General features: G+C 38.9%; 1 protein-coding gene across 4 annotated transcripts in view; it reads left to right on the top strand.

Moving 5' to 3' along the window:
- GLG1 (golgi glycoprotein 1) overlaps positions 1-21,486 on the top strand; it is a 148,404-nt gene that overhangs the window by 70,880 nt on the left and 56,038 nt on the right. For all 4 annotated transcript variants that reach the window (XR_006197242.1, XR_006197243.1, XM_042919583.1 and 1 more), the window contains exon 2: positions 16,521-16,553. Coding sequence is in view for 2 of the 4 variants with exons in the window: in XM_042919583.1 (XP_042775517.1) it covers positions 16,521-16,553 (33 nt within the window). In the remaining 2 variants the exon portion in view is untranslated. The remainder of the gene's footprint in view (positions 1-16,520; positions 16,554-21,486) is intronic.

The raw sequence follows: 21,486 nt of genomic DNA, 5'->3' as shown, positions 1-21,486 counted from the left end.
ATGTGTTTTGGTTTGGCGGGGAATCTGTCTATCTATATGGATGTATATGTATATGTTTTGGGTTATTAGATATCACCTCTTGCTTCTGAGTAGGTATATTTTCCCTGATACAGAGAGCCTTTCCCCAGACAAATTCTGTATTGTGGATTATTTAGTAAGCTTTCAGTTAGGAAAATGTTTGCGTGCTTTTTGTAGCTCACTTATGTTGTTTATAAGGTCTGTCCTTTTTCTCTGGTCCATGAGGCATTTCATTTGTATCACATGTTAGCCTTTAAAATATTGTCTTTGAAATATCAAACTTTACTCCAGTCATCGATTCTTATCTTCTCTATTTCTTGTGTAGACTAAAGATCTAAAGACCTTTAATCTAAGCCCCGTATTTTTTAAAGTTTATTTATTTATTTTGAGAGAGACAGACAGACAGACAGACAAAGCAAGGGGTAGGGGCAGAGAGAATGGAAGAGAGAAGATCCCAAATAGGCTCTGCGCTCAGTGCGGAGTCTTATGAAGGTTTCAGTCCCATGAACTGTGAAATCATATGGGGCTCGATCCCACAAAATGAAATTAGGACCTGAGCTGAAATCAAGAGTTGGACACTTAACTGACTGAGCCACCTAGGCGCCCTCAGAGCCCCATATTTTAGACATTAGATTTCCCATACTCTTCGGAAGAATAATAATTGTGATGATCAGAGTTTTAAAGATACTGTTGTAAGATCTGAGTGTATTTGAAAGAATTATGGTATAGTCCTAGACCTTGTTTGCACTGTTTTATATTTATTACCTGTTTATAGGTGGCTGTCAAGTGATTTGAAATAACACAGACAGATGCATGACATTTAAACTGAATTGTCAAAGTCATTGATCTTGCCTATTAAACTGACCACAAGTAGTATTTACTTGCACAGAAGGAGTCCACTTGAGTTTGGTGTGAGGAGAGAAGTGCATCGAATGCCAATGGTAGGCTAAAAACATTTCCCAAGTAAAATTTAGAAAAGTGATTTTACTTGAGTAATAGCCTTAGTTTGTTTGCACATTTAAAAAGAACTGCATCTGAACAGTTGGATTTAAATACAAAGGCTGTTTGGAGCCTTAAAATATATGAGTGAACAAAACCAAAACTGTTTAAACCTCTCATGTTTACGTAGAAGCAACCTAAATGAAGTTCAAAATAGGCATCACATCTGGATTTGTATATGGGTATTAGATTGAGAGATAAGGGTGGAGGCAGGCAGAAATTCCATACACATATAATTGTGCTAAGCAACTTGATAAAGTCACTTAAAGATTGTTCTTTCCATTGGCATAAGATTTTTCTACCATAATTTCCTAAGTTAATTTATTGCTTTACTCCAGTTTATCCTAATGTAATTTGGATAATTACATTAATAAATAGTTACATAAATAATGTAGCTATTAATTATCACTTTTGTAATTGAACTGTGTGTGTGTGTGTGTGTGTGTGTGTGTGTAACTTATTGTCAAATTCGTTTCCATACAACACCCAGTGCTCATCCCAACAGGTGCCCTCCCTCCTCAATGCCCATCACCCACTTTCCCTTCTCCCCCACCCCTGTCAACCCTCAGTTTGTTGTCAGTACTTAAGAGTCTCTTATGGTTTGCCTTCTTCCCTGTCTGTAACTTTTTTCCCCCCCTTCCCCTCCCCCCTGGTCTTCTGCTGAATTTCTCAGGATCCACATATGAGTGAAAACATATGATATCTGTCTTTCTCTGCCTGACTTATTTCACTTAGCATACCACTCTCCAGTTCTGTCCACTACAAATGGCCAGATTTCATTCTTATTGCCAAGTAGTATTCCATATTGTGTGTGTGTGTACACACACACACACACACACACACACACACACACATATCACATCTTCTTTATCCATTTGTCAGTTGATGGACATTTAGGCTCTTCCCATAATTTGGCTATTGTTGAAAGTGCTGCTATAAACATTGGGGTACAAGTGCCCCTATGCATCAGCACTCCTGTATCCCCCTTGGGTGAATTCCTAGCAGTGCTATTGCTGGGTCATAGTGAGGACCCTTCACACTGTTTTCCAGAGCGGCTGCACCAGTTTGCATTCCCACCAACAGTGCAAGAGGGTTCCCGTTTCTCCACATCCTTGCCAGCATCTGTAGTCTCCTGATTTGTTCATTTTGGCCACTATCTTTTATTCATTTTAAAAAAAAAATTTTTTTTAACATTTATTTATTTTTGAGACAGAGCATGAACGGGGGGGGGGGGGGTGGCAGAGAGAGAGGGAGACACAGAATTGGAAGCAGGCTCCAGGCTCTGAGCCATCAGCCCAGAGTCTGATGCGGGGCTCGAACTCATGGACCGTGAGATCCTGACCTGAGCTGAAGTCGGACGCTCAACCGACTGAGCCACCCAGGCGCCCCTCTTTTATTCATTTTTTGAGAGAGTGTGGGTGGGGGAGGGGTAGAGAGAGAGGGAGACAGGGAATCCGAAGCAGGCTCTAGGCTCTGAACTGACAACACAGCCTGACGCGGGGCTTGAACTCACGGACGGTGAGATCATGACCTGAGCTGAAGTCAGACGCTTAACCAGCTGAGCCACCCAGGCGCCCCTGTAATTGAACTGTTAAAATTGAAGTTGCCTTCCTCTAGCTAAGAATCTATAGATCTACAAACTTAATCCTGAAGTTGAGGCTTAAAAGAAAACCTCTTTTTACTTACTTTTTTCCTTATTTCTGAGATTGATTTATTGCTGTGTTTTGGAGTTAGGGCAGTACAAAATTAATAATCTTCTAGAAGTATACTATAATAATATTATAGATAATATTTATTGTATGCTTATTGTGAGTACTCATAGGTGCTTTAATGTGCTTTGCCTAATTTATTCCTGCATATGTAATAAATACTCATCCCCATTTATAGATAAGGAAATTTAGGCTTACAAGAGTTAAATAATTAGTCCAGCTAGTACTTGGAAGAACCTAAATTTGATCCTAGTTCTCGCAAGTCTATGCTGTATAACCAGTGGTGTAGACTATATAGTAATGAGTGCTTAGAAATACCTGGGAGCATCTTTAGTTTCCATTATTTGAGGTGAATGTTCTTTACCCGGAAAGTAATGCGTACTTGAACCATCGACATACTTTATAAAGTATTTAAAAATAGTAAATCTAAAAGCATCTGGAACTGTTCTACCTTTATCCTTTCACCTTCTCCCAGTGAACTACTCCTTTTCTATACTTTCACTATTCCCTTTCTGTAACAGTATTTTCCCTTCCTCAGAAAGGTAGTATTGGTTTATGGAATCATAGTAGATATGCAACTAGTTGGAGTCAGAATGTCTCACTTTTTATGTAGTTTTCCACCAATTCCAACTGAAGTGTTGAGAGTTATGATCTATTTAAGTCATACAATGAGCACTGGCTCAGTTGGAGTACCATTAAAGGATCCTCCTGGTCTTTTGTTCTTTGCATTTTGATTTCAAAATCCATTAATTTTATAATAGAAAAATATCACTTTAAAAGGCAAAGATATGGTTTGGAGATTGTGGATAATTCTTGTAAAATATTGCATGTTTTTTGTTTACATTAATCTATCAATATTTCCCAAAGTAAGTACTTAATTTACATCACTTCAGCATTTGATATAGTGGTGATTATTGATGTATACTTGGTAGTATCTTGTTCTATCAACTGTAGATTGATGTTATCTAAAGAAAAACGTGGGAAACTTGAGAAGATTTCATTAGATTATTCATGTTACTGATGTTTATAAACCTCAGAAGATTCAGTTTTTAAAATATATCAATTGAGGTTTTTCCAATTCAGCCCCAAAGTCCTTCTTTGAGCTAGGTGTTGAAGGATCAGTTGGTATGGACCCCAATATACTTTGCTGAATTACGCCAATCTGTTAATAAAGCAAACCTGAATTTATTAGTACTTACTACAGATAGGAGGATACCACCTTGACAGGAAGAAGTCAAAATTGGGATATTTAAATGCCTTTGAGATCTGACATCAAATGGTTTCAAAGGGTCTTTTAAAGAAGGGAACTGATTGTGATTGGACAAAATTTGCAATACAATAATTTAGAATTGGTGGACACTTCGAGTTAGAGGTCTTAAAGCAATTCTTCTTAATGTTTTTTTTTTTTTTAATTAATTTATTTATTTTGAGAGAGAGAGAAAGAGAATGACCTGAGGAGGGGCAGAGAGAGAGGAGACAGAGGATCCAAAGCGGGCTCCAAGCCGAAGACAGCAGAGAGCCCAACGTGGGACTCGCACTCATGAACTCTGAGATCATGACCTGAACTGAAGGCGGGTGCTTAACCAACTGAGCCACCCAGGCACCCCTAAAGCAGTTCTTAATGCATAAATATGTTAGATAAGGAAGTCATTTGCTCAGATGAGAAGATTCTTGTCTCTGGTAAATTGATCTATTAGGAATTCCCTGAATCAAATGGTGAAGTTACTGATTTGCAGTCTGTCTTTCTTGGGCAAAGATTCCCTGAAACAACAACTATGTCATGTTTAACATAGGTGGTCTACAGTCTTACGTTAACAGAATTGGTCTTGGTTGTCTGTCCCCTCTTATCCTTCTTCAGCCCAGACTGAAAAATGGAACATTATCATCTGGGGATATGATCAATCTGGATGTAGACCACTGTTTTAAAGAATTGTGGTTGCATATCTAGTTTCAGGTAGTAGTCATTTCATCCACTACATATATCAACTTTTCCTGTTTGTATTGTAGGATGATCATTTGTTTGTTGTATCATCTGATCCATCATTTAAGACTGGAGATGATGCGTTTGAACACTGCACCTCAAACAGGAGAGAGATTATGATCAGAGTTTGCAATCCATTTCTAAGCCAGGAGCCTAGAGTGCCCAAATTAAAACAAGAGAACACATCTCATCCACAGTCCAGAGAGATTTTGTCCATAATCCAAAGAGCCTGTACATCTACATGTGGGGCTATCAGCCAGATTACTTAATTTCATAATTTCTTTGATTGTCTAGTTCCCATTTCAATCTGTGAACCATAACATATAAGATTTCCCTAACTTTGGGGGCGCCTGGGTGGCTCAGTCGGTTGAGCGTCCGACTTCGGCTCAGGTCATGATCTCGCAGTCTGTGAGTTCGAGCCCCGCATCGGGCTCTGTGCTGGCAGCTCAGAGCCTGGAGCCTGCTTTCGATTCTGTGTCTCCCTCTCTCTCTGCCCCTCCCCTGCTCATGCTCTGTCTCTCTCTGTCAAAAATAAATAAACATTAAAAAAAAAATTAAAAAAAAAAAAAAAAGATTTCCCTAACTTTGTCAGTTATCAAGTGTGTTTGAAGAAGTTTGAGGGTAGAATGAAACAGTCCAGAATTCTTGTTGAGTAGTTAAGTCTTCAGATTTCAAATTGAGGCCCACTTCTTTATTTTACTGGCATTTTATGGTAAATACTCATAACATAAAATTTACCATTTTAAAGCATACAATTCACCACACAGGCCCACATTTTCTCTTTCTTGAGGGAAGTTATCTGGTCTCATTTTTTTTGGAGAAAGAAGGGGACTGGTGGACCAGAATGGACCCTGACTCACCATCAGTTTACCAAGCTAAACCTGTCCAGTTTGCTGGCAGTAACCAATAGGCTTTTGTACCACAAATTAGGATCAGTCATTAGGGTCTACCCAATGATCAGTTCTTGACCAGAATATTCCTATAGGATTGCCAAAATTTAAGGTATAGTGTTGCCATTCAAAAGAAGTTAGATGCCAGGTAGGAGACTATAAAGTGGAGATATCTCAAGTAGATAAAGGGCTAGATTTGATAGGGAATCAGAAGAGTTACTTACAGAGTAAAAGGCCTATAAATATGAGACAGGTATTAAATACACACCATCTTTTTCATGTGACAGTTTGGTTATAGACTAGCTCCTGAAAATAATCATTAAGTGTTGTTTCAGTGGAGGCTGAAACCTCTTTCCTAGGTGTGACATGACAGGAGGTTTTAAATTTGGGGTTTTAGAATGGAGGTTTAAGAAGTAAAGGAAAAGGTGGAGTTTTCCCTTGAGTTTGGGTTTTTGTGTTGTGGTGCTGGCTTTGCTTTTTGATTTTTGAAGGAATATATATTTTTTTACAGCCGTGTTTTCAAATCTCAAAACAATGCTCAAGTATGCTAGGCTTTCCCAGTTCAGTTTTCACACAGATTGAGTTTTCTTATGTACTTAATAGCATTTATATGGAACCTTAAGGTTTTCATTCAGCCGTCAATTGATTCAATGACATTGAGCAAACACCATCCCCATTTTGGACTTAAGTGGAGGGGCAGAGTGGTACAGGGGTGGTTGGGGAAGTGGTTTGGGACTACCTCAGTTGTGTTGAGTCTGTGGTGCCTTAGATAGTCATGAGAAGTAAGGAGGAGGTCCCAAAAGTTTGAAAATTTCTTGGATAAATTGTCTCTAAATTACGCTTTTAATTCTCTGACCTTCTGATGATTCTCTAAGCTTCAGGACATAATATCTTTTAAAGCTTTTGATCAGAATTATTTGCAGCAATGTCTGTAGGTTCTGATAGCTATATTTGTCGTTATCTTTAACTGTATTCAATTTTTTTTTTTTTTTTTTTTTACATTTCTCTGTTACATTTATCTTTCTCCATATCTACTGTTGTTCAGTGGTGATTACTTTTCCTTGCATAGTTTCTTGATGTGACTCCCTTTCCAGGAGACACTATTTGTATAAAACTATTTGCTGCTTCTCTGACACTTTTTGAGTCCATTTAAGCATCTATTGATGCCAAGGTACCAGGTACCCTTCTTCCCCCGTTTCAGCTTAGCATTTCCCAGTATTCAGATGGCCTTTATCTTTCTCATCTAACCTAAGATTTGTCCCCCTGAGGCTCCTGCTTCAAAGCTTACACATGCTTCGGAATTATGCAGTTGCTCTGTTATTCAGATGGAAGGCTAGTCCCTGAATCAAAGCTGTTCTCTTCAGAAGCACTAGTCATAGTGGGACCTGGGTGGCTCAGTCGGTTAAGTGTCTGACTTTGGCTCGGGTCATGACCTCACGGTTCGTGAGTTGGGGTACCACATCGGATTCTCTGCTGTCAGCACAGAGCCTGCTTTGGATCCTCTGTCCTCCTTTCTCTGCCCCTTCCCCCTGGCTTCTCTCTCTCTCTCTGTCTCTCAAAATAAATAAATAAACTTAAAAAGAAGAAGCAGCAGCACCAATCATTTGTGCTGGGTTATACAGAAAGGGTTCTGCACGTTCTGGCAGCTCTGTGCTCTTTGCCTCTCTTTAGGCCAGTTAAAGTAAGTAGTGCACTAACCCCTGGTCAGTATGGAAGAGATGTGGTATTTTTAGATACTTGAGTATGGTTCATGAGAAATTATATTTCATTTTGGGACTTTTTTTGCATCTTGTAATTTTATATGCCTTTTTTGTTTTTATCTTCTCACAATTACAGAAGTAACATAGTCGGATTGGAGGTACTGAGCTGCATTGACAGAATCAGTCCAGATTTACTGGCCGTAATCCCTAATAGTATTGTCACATGCCTGGAAAACTTCTCTCTCTTTTCGTTTCCCACTTTGCATTTGGCTCAGTAGCTTCTGCTTTGACAAATTTGGACCTGTATATTCAGCTGTTCCAAATCAACTGAGATGGCAAATTAAATAAAACATATAAAGGATGCCATATAAAAATTGATCTTTTGTTCCTTATTCATACTATGTCCTTCAGAGAATTTTGTTTTCACTTCTCATTCTCAAACTCCCACATAGAAGCGCCTGGGTGGCTCAGCTGGTTGAGCGTCCGATTCTTGATTTCAACTCAGGTCATGATCCCAGGGTTGTGGGATCAAGCCCCACATCGGGCTCCGCACTGAGCACAGAGCCTGCTTGAGATCCCCCTGTCAACTCAGGCCCTCTTCCCACCTCCCTGTGCGTTCATGCATGCTCTCTCTTTCTCTCTGTCTCCCTCCTAAATAAAATGGGAAAATAAATAAATAAATAAATAAATAAATACATACATACATACATACATACATACATACATACATAAATTTCTCACCTAAAAGTTGAGCATACGGACACAACTAAACCATAAAATGGTTAATGTGCTTTTCTTAGAACTACTACTCTAGGACTCTTAAGAGGACCAGATTGCTACTTGCCATGTTCTAGAAAGTGTGGATTTCCCATATTTCCCTGCCCCAACCATCCCCTTTGAAATACACACTGAAAGAGAAAGAAAATAGAAAAATATGGACTGCAAAGAGTGTATCGTCAGATTCCCTTAGGTGCCTTACCTATGATGTATTCCATATATTTTCACAAGTGTCTCTGTTTGTCTTTTTTGTTTATTTTTGAGAGAGAGAGAGAGAGAGAGAGAGAGAGAGAGAACAAGCAGGGGTGGGGCAAAGAGAGAGGGACAGAGGATCCTAAGCTGGCTCCATGCTGACAGTAGGAAGCTGGATGTGGGACTTGAATTCACAAACCATGAGATCATGACCTGAGCTGACGTCTGAAGCTTAACCGACTGAGCCATGCAGGTGCCCTGCTGTGACTTCTTTCTGTTATCCTACCCATAGTGGGTAAGGGGGACTTTCTTCATTCTTTAAAGTATCAGGCCCTCTTCCCACCCCAGACTCCACTTTTTGTATAATGGTTAGGTGTAGACTCATGTTTTATCTTCCCTACCACACTAATTGATTTACTTGAAAGCCAACATCTATAATCTGTGTCTCATACCCTTTTTAAAAACAAATCTCCCACTGGACCTTTGTAGTAAATTCATTCTGAAAAGTTGGTTGAATGTTAAAGAATCACACAAAAGCACAACTCTTTAGTGAATCAGTAAAGCATTGTTGGAGGGCACAAAGCCTATGCTAGTCACTGTCCTTTTGGAAAAACAATACTTAGCAGCAATCCCTGGGTACAAATAAGAAAAGTTAATTCTCATTGGCCAGAATAATGTACTGAGAAGAACTTGGTTATGAATCTGACAGAAGATTAAAATTCAGTTTACACTTGCTCACGGAAAGTTCACCAAGACTAGAAAACTGACTTTAATTATTACCAACTGTATTATATTGAGTTTGCTTTTTTTTTTGGTGGGCAGGAGGCAGGTGGATTGGGTCATGTTAATAAATGAATTGTTCATATGATTGGCACTTTACTGGGTTCTTAATGAACAAACTCCCAGAAGAAGAATCTCCTTACTATTGTAGGAGACTGTTTCTAATCACAGGGAGACATCAGGTTGTTGCCCAGCCTTCAGATTTGTGCAAGGCTATAAAAGCACTGATACTGTTGACATTTTTTCTTTCTTTTCTCCCAGGTGATTAATAAACAGCGTCTATTATCACTTAATTTAGTACCAGGTGTGATCTGGTGGGTAGTTCAACTTCAGTCTAACTGTAGAATGTTCCAAATTTTAGACACAGTCCAGCTCCCAAGCATTTCTATTTCAGAAACTGGGACAACTTCCAAGTAAGTTTTGTGAATCCTTCAATTTCTCCTGCCAGACTCATTAACTCAGCCTGTTCACCTTGGGGAAATCAGAGTTCAGACTTGTACTTTCTGTAAAAACCATCCTTTTAAGTGAATGTGATGGTTGATTTAATTGACAATATTCAGACTCAGGCTTTTCAGTAGTTTATTCTGAAACCTGTTGTGCTTTGGCCAGCAGAGAATGATTAAGATGAAGCACTGGGAAACTGTAGTCATAATATGCAAATTACCCACATTAAAAGACATGGAAATCAATAAATACTTCTATTTCTATTTTCCACATCTCACATCTTATAGCCTCCTACAGCTGCAAAGAATCTCAACCATCTTAGACCACTGTTTCTTAATTTTTTGGTGCCTTATGGCTCTTTGTGAGATTTATTATGACAGCTATGAATTCTCAGAAAAATATACTTCCGCACAAAAGTTTGTATTCAGTTTCAAGAGAGTCTCACCCCTAAAGTCAGTTCATGATCCTAGGTGAAGAAATCCCTGTTCTGTCCTCAGGGGTCTGGAGAAGTTAAGTGACACACCAAAATCACACAGCTTCTGTAGCTGAATATTTTCATGAATCCGTTGTCTTTTTTTTGTCATTGTATCCCTTTAGTTAAAACCCATTTTGAAATCACAGAGCTTAGAGGAAGGACAAGTAGTTTTAAGCCTTAAAGTCAACTACATCATCTTTTGCTTACCCAACAAGGAGACTGGAGTACAGTAATACCCAAAACATTTAAATCATTGATTTAGAAAGGCCAAGTGAACTAAGCAAAGTTTTTTTTATAACTTGCTGTAGTTACTATAGGGCTACTCTGGATTCATAGTTGGTCTAATTACTCCAGCCTTTACTTACCTGTGCTTCCTGCATGTAAATTAATCATGTGGCTGTCAGATCATTCTAGAGTACTTGTTCTGTTTATTCATGCTGTCTGCCTTTCTTTTTCTTGCACCTCCTAAAGATCCTCCACCCCATCCCCCACCGGTCATTGTGCTCAACCTGACCTTATGGAGCCTTTTTTGGGAGGCATCACACTGAAAGCATCACAGTGAGCATTAGTTGCCATTTATTAGCATTATTTAAATTCCTGTTGTGCTGTCTCCTAGAAGTGTACTTTGATCACATTACTCAGTTTTTCTGGATTTTGAGATCTTCATCTGTAAAATTGGACACAAAACCATTTATCTGGCAGTCCATCATGTCAGAAATGAATTTGACATCTAGCTCAGTTAAGTGACACTTTTACCTTTTCCTGCTATCCATGACATTCTTTATTGGAGTCAGGCCGATGTCTCCAAGCACTCAGTGCTTATCTCCTTTATGGTGTTATTGCCACATTGTTCATTCAGCATTATTTGAGCTCTTTCTCTGTTTCAGTCACTGCCGTGTTGGGTTGAGGGGATGTGTCACACTCTCCTTTTCTCTTTCCTCTGTTCATAAATTTTTTTTATCGATATTAATATATGTAATTTCAGCAGTCTCTTCTACAAAGTTTGGTCTTTAAATTAACAGCTATTTATGAGGCTTTTCATAAATTTTTCTCCTCCCAGATCCATTGCCAAGAGGACAATTAATTTATTTTCCATGAGGAAACACTCGATGTAAGAGACACTTATTTCTTCTTTTGTTTTTAATGTTTATTTATTTTTGTGAGAGAGAGTGCCCATGTGAGAGTGCATGTACAAGTTGGGGAGGGGCAAAGAGACAGAGAATCCCAAGCAGGCTTCACACTGTCAAGGGCAGAGCCTGACACAGGGCTCGAACTTGTAACAAAGAGATAGTGACCTGAACCGAAATTAAGAGTCTGATGCTTAACCCACTGAGCCATCGCAGCACCCCAGAGACACTTCTTTTGAAGTCCACCGTTCTGTCTCTAGAATGATGGAGAGCAGCTAATAATATAACAAAGCTCACTGTCTCATTTGATAGTTCCACAGGCTAGGAGCCTGCTCTTTGCCTCTGATTTAATGGGGAGAGAGTGAGGATAGGACTCCTAAACTGGTTACAAGGAAGGTTTCAGTTCTTAATCCTCTATTTTGATCATGTTCTTCTTTATCATTTGAAAAAATTACTACATATACCACAATATTTTATAGTTACTTATAAAATATTCTTTTTTTTTTAATTTTTAAAATTTTATTTTTGAGAGAGAGAGATAGAGCACGAACGGGGAAGGGGCAGAGAGAGAGGAAGACACAGAATCCGAAGCAGGCTCCAGGCTCTGAGCTGTCGGCACAGAGCCTGACATGGAACTCGAACCCACGAACCGCAAAATCATGACCTTAGCTGAAGTTGGATACTTAACTGACTGAACCACCCAGGTGCCCCTTAAGTATTCTAATATATGCATTATAAAACCTTAAAATGTAAATTAAAAGATGATTTTTTTTTTTAAGAAGAGGTTCTCTGGGCGCCTGATTGGCTAAGTCGATTGGGCACCTGACTCTTGATTTCAGCTCAGATCACGGTCTCGCAGGTTCATGGGTTTGAGCCCTGCGTGGGGCTCTGCACTGACAGCATGGAGCCTGCTTCGGTTCCTCAGTCTCTTTCTCTCTCTGCCCCTCTCTCACTTGCTCTCTCTCTCAAAAATAAATAAAACATTAAAAAAGTAAAGAGAGATTCTCTTATTTTCTTCTTGAGCTCTAGGGGATCATCTACCCTGCGTACTCCATGGAAATCATTCCTTTGTCTCATCTTTCAGGCCTAGCTCAAGTCCCAGTTCTTGCTTAATTGCATGACTTCACCATTTTATCTCTTCAACTGGATTGTAAACCACCTGAGGTTAGAGACAGTGTCTTATCTTTCTTCTGTATCCCACAACAATCCCTCACACAATTTTGGGTCCATCATAATTATCCAGTATTTACTTGTTGCTTCATTTCTTGGGATAATTTCAGAGTATTATTTCATTGATAACAAAGTAAACAAAAAATCCTCAGCCTTATTCTACCTTAGTAATTCTGGGTTTTATTCTCTATGCGATTAATCTTCTTAGGTTAAAGGTAATCAAGCCTATCTGCATTTATAGTTTTGCAGAAGTAGATACATACTATGTCTGATGAAGTGATTTGATTGGGACATCATGGGAGTGGTACAGTCTGAGAATCAAATCTGCATCCGCACCCACATCTGTTTTTGGTCCCTGATACTTTTGCCTTTTAGAGTCTTATCAAATGGCTGTGCTAAACCATAGCATCTTCTTTTCACACTTCCTCTGGAGTTACTTTGTGCTGGCACTCATGTTCCCACTGTTTGGGTATACTACTTTATTTTTTATATTTTGCAGATAGGTCTCTGTTCACTTCCTCTGAACCATCTCTATGACCTTTGATTCTACAGATCCTTTTAAATTTCTGAAATTATTTGCAATTATACATAGAAAATCTTCATAGCTGTTTAGTTCTGTTAGTCTCAATGGCCTAACATCATAATCTGGTTCTTTTTTTTTTTTTTTTTTTTTTTTTAATGTTTATTTTTGAGAGAGAGACAGAGCATGAGTGGAGGAGGGGCAGAGAGAGAGAGAGAGAGACAGACAGACAGAATCTGAAGCAGGCTCCAGGCTTTAAGCTGTTAACATAGAGCCCCATGTGGGGCCTGAACTCAAGGACTGAGAGATCATGACCTAAGCCAGAGTCGGGTGCTCAACTGACTGAGCCACCCATGCGCCCAAATCATAACCTGGTTCTTATAGCATTCCTATGTTGTCATCTTCTCTTTCTTGGAAGAGATACTAAATCTAAAAAGAAAAAAAAATAAGTTTATTGCCTATTGCAAATTAAGATGACAAAAGAGACGAAAACGAAACACTGGGCTCCAAATGTGCAGTTCATTTGTGTCTCCGTGGCTCACGTGTTTCTTTCATAAAAGGCTATAGTACTCTGTATTTACTAACATAATTCACTAAATTAGATTGTAGCTATTATCAATTGTGGCTTAATGGATTTCAGATTTTTATTATTCCATTTGCTTGATAGGTATATTATTCATTTTTTTTCTTCATAACAATCTCCCTCAATTTCAAGTTCTCATAATGACAGATACTTACTTTTCTTGCCCATGGCTCTGCAAGTCATTTAGGATGGCTCTGCTCTGGGCTATAGGTAGGGTTTAAGTCTGCTGCACATGTCTCTTTTCCTTGTACTAGCAGCTGCCTGGACGTGTTCTTCTCTTGGGAAATGGCAGGAGTGTGAGAGTGAAAAGCACATTTAAAACTTCTTCTATTGGGGCGCTTGGGTGGCTCAGTCGGTTAAGCGTCTGACTTTGGCTCAGGTCATGATCTCCTAGTTCCTGAGTTTGAGCCCCGCTTGCCAGCGGGCTCTGTGCTGACATCTCAGAGCCTGGAGCCTGTTTTGGATTCTGTCTCCATCACTCTGCCCCTCCCTTGCTCATGCTCTCTTTCTCTCTCTCTCTCTCACTCAAAAAATGAATAAACATTTTAAAAAGTAAATAAAATCTCTTCTATTGTGTCTATTTAAAATCCCATTGGCTAAAGCAAGTCAATAGTAGCCTAGCCTTATATCAGTGGAGCAGGGTGTATACTCATTGCGAAGCAGGAGGCTGTGCAGAGTTACAGAGCAAATGTTTTGGGTATCAGATGCTATTAAAGAGGAGTAAAAAACTAGGGGAAATAATCCAGTCTACCAATGTAGGGAAGCAAGCCATTAAAACTGTCAATTTGCTCGTATAGGTCCTGTGAACTGTAAACATAACACTTTTTCCATGAGCAACTTGCATATTATTTAAATAAATTATTTTGAAAATGCTCCAATGCTCTGATTTCTTTCAAGAATTCTCCTTTTTTAGGGGCGCCTGGGTGGCTCAGTCGGTTGAGCGTCCGACTTCGGCTCAGGTCATGATCTCACGGTCCGTGGGTTTGAGCCCCGCGTCGGGCTGTGTGCTGACAGCTCAGAGCCTGGAGCCTGTTTCAGATTCTGTGTCTCCCTCTTTCTCTGACCCTCCCCTGTTCATGCTCTCTCTCTCTGTCTCAAAAATAAATAAACGTTAAAAAAAATTTTTTTTTTTTTTAAAAGAATGCTCCTTTTTTAAAGTAAGCTGCGCGCTCAACATGGGGCATGAACTCACAACCCCTGAGATAAAGAGTCGTATGCTTTACTAACTGAGCCAGCCGGCTGGCCCCCCTCAAGAATGCCCCTTTAATCCAAAGTTATTGTGTAGTAGAAATGAATACTAGTTGAAATGATAGTGTTACTAATTGGCTTTGTGCTTTGTTTGAGAAAGAGCAAGAATTGCTGATTGATTGGAAAATATTTAAGGGATAGATTAAAACAGGATAAGGCAGAAAGCTGCCTAAACAAAATAAAGCTTTCTTGCTAATAATAAACTGTTAAGAGATGTAAGACAAGCACTTGGGATTGAAGTGGAGGGAGCAGAGTTAAGCTAGTTTCAGTCATAGTATAGAGGCTGATTTCTGAGACTAGAAAGCCCCCCCAAAAAGACATTACCTGTTTTTATGTAGACAAGTGGGGGAACAGTCCAAAGATGGTATGTTGTAATTTTATGATTACCTAGGAATCTAATTAAAGTCACTTTTCCTTTTGTGTGTGTGTGTGTCTATTGATTTTGAGAGAGAGTGTATATACGTGGAGATGAGGGTCAGAGAGAGAGGGAGATAGAGACCCCCAAGCAGGCTCTGCGCTGACAGCACACCTCGGGGCTCAGTCCCGGTGAGATCATGACCTAAGCCAAAATCAAGAGTCGTACGCTTAACCGACTGAGCTACCCAGGCACACCTAATTAAAGTCAGTTATCATATTTTATGAATAAGTACAAAAACAAGTTTTTATATTAGTGTCAATGCCTATTAAATTCTACAGTGGAATTAGTAGTTCCCTAGAAAACTTTTTCTTTCTGAAGTGATTGATGCTAGTTGTGGCTGCTTGACTTGTTAATATTTACTATTTATTGCCTTATCTCTATCCGTGAATAGAGAGAATCTTTTTATTTTGAAAATGGCATCTTTTAGGACCTGCTTTGGTGATATTTCATAGAAGGTGCACAGAATTCCCTTCCTTTGAACAGTTTGGAATGCTATGGAAACTCAAATGAAATGGTATTGTCTTACAATTGTATCTTTTTTAAAGGCACGAACAAGGAAACTAAATATGTGTATTGCCGTTATGTAACATTAAGCATAACCTAGCTTACTTTTTAAATTATGGAATAGAAAGTTCATTTTACTTCTGGTACATGTACCTGGCTTTGCAGAGCACATATAGTCATGGGACTATATATATAATTTCTATTTTTTAAAAAACTTTCTATTTTAAATGATACACTTGCAAGATTATAGGCTCCTAAGAAGTTACATAGAGGTCCTATGTACCCATGACCTCACTTCACCTAGTGGTGGCGTAAGACTAGTTTTTAAATCATTTGATGGACCTTCTTTGTCCTCTTTAAAAATTTTTTTCTTAATATGTATTTATTTTTGAGAGAGAGACAGAGACAGAGACAGACAGTGATCGGGGTAGGGGAGCAGAGAGAGGGAATCACAGAATCAGAAGCATGCTCCAGGCTCTGAGTTGTCAGCACAGAGCCTGATGCGGGGCTCAAACTCACAAACTGCAAAGTCATGACCTGATCCACAGTTGGATGCTTAACCGACTGAACCACCCAGGTGCCCCTGCCCTCTTTAATAAGTCTGTTTTGTTTTGTGTTGTTTTTTTAAGATAATCTAACTTTAGAAAGGACACCTGTATTGTGCCTGATTTTCTTTAGCTTTCAGAATTATGAAGTGTTCTGTAAGGATCCTGATGTCCCTATAGCTTTGTTTCTTTAGTACTTTATTCTCCCCTGTCCCTATTTTCAGATCAAATCATTGATTACGAAGGGGTTATGTCTCATCTCCTTTTCTGGTATATTTCTCCCCAGCTATCTAAAAGATATATAAGCCCCATTTTCCTTCTTAAATTGAAGAAGCATATTCAGTTAAATATTCACATTTCTTGTTTTGAGTTTATTTTGGTGGTGTTTGAAAACTTGAGTTTTTTTTTTTTTAACATTGTCTTTTTCTTCCCCCTTTTAGCCTGAAAATGAGATTTCTTCAGACTGCAATCATGTAAGTATGGATTTTCCAGAGTTCACTGTATATGCTTTATATGTGTGACAGGTTCAGGATGCTTTTCCTGTTATTCTGAGAAATATTATGTCTTCTTAGATTGCCTCCATCTTAACCACGATGATCGGCCTTATTTAAGGATCATGGTAAATCTGCAAATACCCTTCCATTCTAGAAACCAGCAGGTTTTGTCAAATAATATTTACGTACTTAAGTTTAAATTTTACTTCAGTTATAGCTACCATATGAAAATAATTGTTTCTCTGCTTATCAAGTTTACAACTTTATTTTTTTTTTTTATTTTTTTTTTTTAATGTTTATTTTTGAGACAGAGAGAGACAGAGCATGAACGGGGGAGGGTCAGAGAGAGAGGGAGACACAGAATCTGAAGCAGGCTCCAGGCTCTGAGCTGTCAGCACAGAGCCCAATGCGGGGCTCGAACTCACGGACTGTGAGATCATGACCTGAGCCGAAGTCAGACGCTTAACCGACTGAGCCACCCAGGCGCCCCAAGTTTACAACTTTAGAATTCCATATTTTAAAGTTGTTTTATTCAATCATAATACAGTCACATACTATGTACCGTACACTGTGATAGAAACTACAGGCACCTACAAGTGAACACCTTGAAGACAGAGGCCTGTATTAGAGTTAGCGGAAAGAAAAGTGAATTTTGCTCAGGGGGGATTGATGTCAGGAAAGACTTAAAAGTGGAAATGAGACTTGAGTTGGGTCTTAAAAGAGGAGTGAGTAGTCCTATATCTGACAGTGCTGGAAGAAATCACTGTCACAGTGTAGAAGGCAGTTTGGAGGGCAGATGTAAGAGCAGAGAAGCAGGCTAGCTGCTTAGATGACTGCTTATTCTAAAGAATGTGTAGATAGGTCAGAGATTCAAAGTAAAAATAAAACCACAGGAGTACTAGAAGAAAACATGAACACGAGGAAGGTGTTTTAAAACATGACAGAACATTAAGAACTATATTTGTAAAAAAAGATTGGTAAATTTGATTGCATTAAACAAACTCAAAAGATTTTATTTTTCCTTCAAAAATGTTAGGTATATTATGAAAAAGTATTTGAAACACCGATAAAAAGGCCTATATTCTTTAATAGAAAGCGCTGTTAATAGACACAGGCAACAGATATTTATATACTATTCACAGGTAAAGAAAAAGATGTCCAGTAAATAATGAAAAAGTTGATTCTCTCTTATAGTTAAAAGTGTGAAAATTAAAAGACAAATGAGTGCATTGTTTTCACCCATCTGATTAGCAAATATAAAAAAATTAATAAGTACACAGTATTGATGGGAATATGGGGATTTAAGCTCTCTAGCCCACTAATCAGCAAACTGCTACCCATTGGCCAAATCCAAACCACTGTTACACATAAAGTTTTATGGGAATGCTCCCACGCACATTCAATTACATATACTGTCTTTGGTTGCCTTCCACGCCATAATGGAAAGGTTGAGTAGTTTCTACAGAGACTTTAGGTCCCTTGAAGTATAAAAGAAAAAGTGGCTAAATACCTCTCTAGCCTATGGATAGGACTATAAATATGAAAAACTTCTTTATAAAGCAGTCAACTTAAAACGTGTATATTCTTTGGCCTAGCATTTTTACTTCGAAGAATTTATGTATAGTTATACTTAAAAGAATGGATTCAGATGTGTCTATAAGATAGTATTTGTTGTGGCATTATTTATAAAGCATAAGATTGGGAATAAAATATCTGCCATAGGGGAAATCCCAGAAAGCAGCTTATCTGTGTCCTAGAACCCCAAAAGGCTTTGGGGGTTAGGAAGGATTTGACACTACTGAATAGGGGCCAAATAGTATACAGAAAACAGGAGAATTGACGTCCTTATAAAAAGAGAAGATTAGGACATAGACACAGAGGGAAGACCATGTGAAGATACAAAAAGATGATGGCCATCTACAAGCCAAGGAGAGAAGTCTCAGAAGAAATCAGTACTGCCAACACCTTGATCTCAGACCTCCAGACTCCAGAGTTGTGAGAAAATAAATCACTGTTGTTTAAGACACCAAGTCTGTGGTATTTTGATGGCAGTACTAGCAAAGTAATCCACTTTTGGGTCAGAATAGGATGCATTATAATTTTTCCCATTAAAGTTAATGGAACAAATTTTAAAAATTAAACAACTTTCCACCTAATAGGGAGTTCTGGAATGAGTTAGTGTTGTCAAGCAAGAGATAAGATTAGTTATGAACAGTTTTTAGGCCAATGCATTTGAAAATGTTTACCCAGTGGGCAAATTCCTAAAAAAACAAACTTAACCAAAACTAACACAGGAAGAAGTAGAAAATCTGAGTAACCTGTATTTACTTTAAAAAAATGAATCTGGAGGTAAAAATCTTCCCATAAAGAAAACTCCAGGACCAGATGGATTTATTGTTTTGTTTTTGTTTTGTGTTTTTAAATAAACATTTAAGGAAAAAATAATACCAGTCAGTAATTAGAGATTACAATCACACCTGTCAGAATGGCTGTTATCAAAAAGACTACAAATACCAAGTGCTGGTGAGGATGTGGAGCAAAGGGAATTCCCATGCACTGTTGGGGGGAATGTAAATTGGTACAGTCACTATGGAAAATAGCATAGAGCTCCTCAAAAAATTAAAAATAGAGCTACCATACGATCCAGAAATTTCACTTTTGGGTGTTTATTCCAAGAAAATGAAAACACTGACTTGAAAAGATACGTGTACCTTCATGTTCATTACGGCATTACAGTAGCCAAGACATGGAAACAACTTAAGTGTCCATTGATGGATGAATGAATAAAGAAAATGTGATATATATACAGTGGACTATTATTCAGCTATAAAAAAGTATGAAATCTTGCCATTTGTGACAACATGGTGGGACCTTTGAAAGGCATTATGCTGAAGTGAAATAATGCTAAACATTATGGGGTTTTTTGTTGGTTTTTTTTTTTTTTTTAACGTTATGTTAAAGTGAAACCCAGTGAGCTCTACTGAGTGCCTGGCGAAGCCTCCTGTCCCTGCCTCTTCTTTCCTGCTGGAGGTGGGGATCAGGCCAGGCAGGCTAGTTGTGGGTGTTTGGGACAGGGGCTGTCTTCTAAATTTTTATATTGTTGGGGTGCCTGGGTGGCTCAGTCAGTTAAGCATCCAGCTTTGGCTAGGGTCATGATCTCACGGTTTGTGGGTTTGAGCCCCATGTTGGGCTCTGTGCTGACAGCTCAGAGCCTGGATCTTGCTTAGGGTTCTGTGTCTCCTTCTCTCTCTGCTCCTCCCCCACTCGTGCGCTATCTCTGTCTCAAATATTAAATTTTTTCTTAAATTTTATATTGTTGTTTTTATTATTTGTAATTTGAACCCAGGGACTTGCACAGTTGTCGTCTTCCACCCAGAGGAGGAAGATCCGGGCGCTGCCTTCCCTCTTGTTGGCGGGGAGTTGGGGGACCTGGCACCTCAGCAGCCACCAAGACTGAGAGTCCATCCTGGCCTGGGCCAGAGCCGGGGAACTGGTACCCCCCCAAACCCACCTGGACTCTCTGACCTCTGGGAGCCAAGCCGGCTCCTGTGTCAGCCCTCAGGGTCTCGCTTTCCAGACCCTGCCCCACAAGGCCTACTGGCCTCTGGACTGTTCCTGCAGGAGCCCCACCCTCCCCCAAGGGCTGTCTGCAAAGGCCTGTAGCCCCAGTAGTGCCCTGACCCCTTCTCCTCCACCCTTGGGCAGGGATAGAGTAAATGTTTGTATGGATTTCTTTTAAAAAAAGAACAAAAACAAAAACACTGGATGCTCCCTCTTCTGTGATGAATCTAAATAAATTTAAAAATTTGGGGCGCCTGGGTGGCTCAGTCGGTTAAGCGGCCGACTTCGACTCAGGTCATGATCTCGCGCTCCGTGAGTTCAAGCCCCGCGTCGGGCTCTGTGCTGACAGCTCAGAGCCTGGAGCCTGTTTCAGATTCTGTGTGTCTCTCTCTCTCTGACCCTCCCCTGTTCATGCTCTGTCTCTCCCTGTCTCAAAAATAAATAAAACGTTAAAAAAAAAAAATTTAAAAAAAAAAAATAAATTTAAAAATTAAATAAACTAAGCTCATAGTTACAGAGAACAGATTGGTGGTGGTTAGGGGAGTGGGACAAAGGATGAGAGAAATGAGTGAACTGTTTTTTGGTGGTTCAGTTTGTTTTTCTTTTTAATTTAAGTGACTTTTAAAATAGAAATTATGCCATAAGATAAAATACAACATAACTATTGGATGGATAAATTTGAGATAAGCCATTAAAAAAAAAAAAAGGAAAAAGGAAGGATACCTGCCTGGCTCAGTTGGAAGAGCATGCGACTCTTGATCTCCAAATTCGTGAGTTCGAGCCCCACATTGAGTGTAGAGATTACTTAGATACATAAATCTTTAAAAAAGGAAAAAAAAGAAAAATGGTTAAGATAGTTGAACATCCATTTCCTAAAGATGATGGTTGAATGACCTATAAATACATGAAAAGGTACTCAACCTCATTAGTAATCAGGGAAATGGAAATTAAAACCTCAGTGATTCACCATTAGATAAATTGCCAGAATTGTAAAGACGGATGGTATCAGTACCAAGGATTGATGTGACTATGGAATAAGGAAATTTTCATGCATCGATAGTGATAATGTAAATTAGTATAACTACTTTTGAAGCTGCTTAGCATTTACGTACTAAAGCTGAACATAAGCATAATACATGATACAACCATTTCACTTCCAGATATTTATTAACTCAACAGGAATGTTTGTGTGTCATTTCAAGAATGTTTATAGCAGCTTATTTTAATAGTCCTGTGAGTGAAAGGTTAATAAAACCCTTTCCCTTTCCTCGTGAGAATTTGAATTCTACTCACTATGTAACTCAGATCTCTGGTGGTCTGGTAGTAGTAAAATACTGACTAAGCTTTAAGG

The sequence above is a fragment of the Panthera leo genome, chromosome E2 (genome assembly GCF_018350215.1).
Source record: "Panthera leo isolate Ple1 chromosome E2, P.leo_Ple1_pat1.1, whole genome shotgun sequence".
Taxonomy (NCBI): domain Eukaryota; kingdom Metazoa; phylum Chordata; class Mammalia; order Carnivora; family Felidae; genus Panthera; species Panthera leo.
This window is presented reverse-complemented; position numbering and strand designations above follow the sequence as displayed.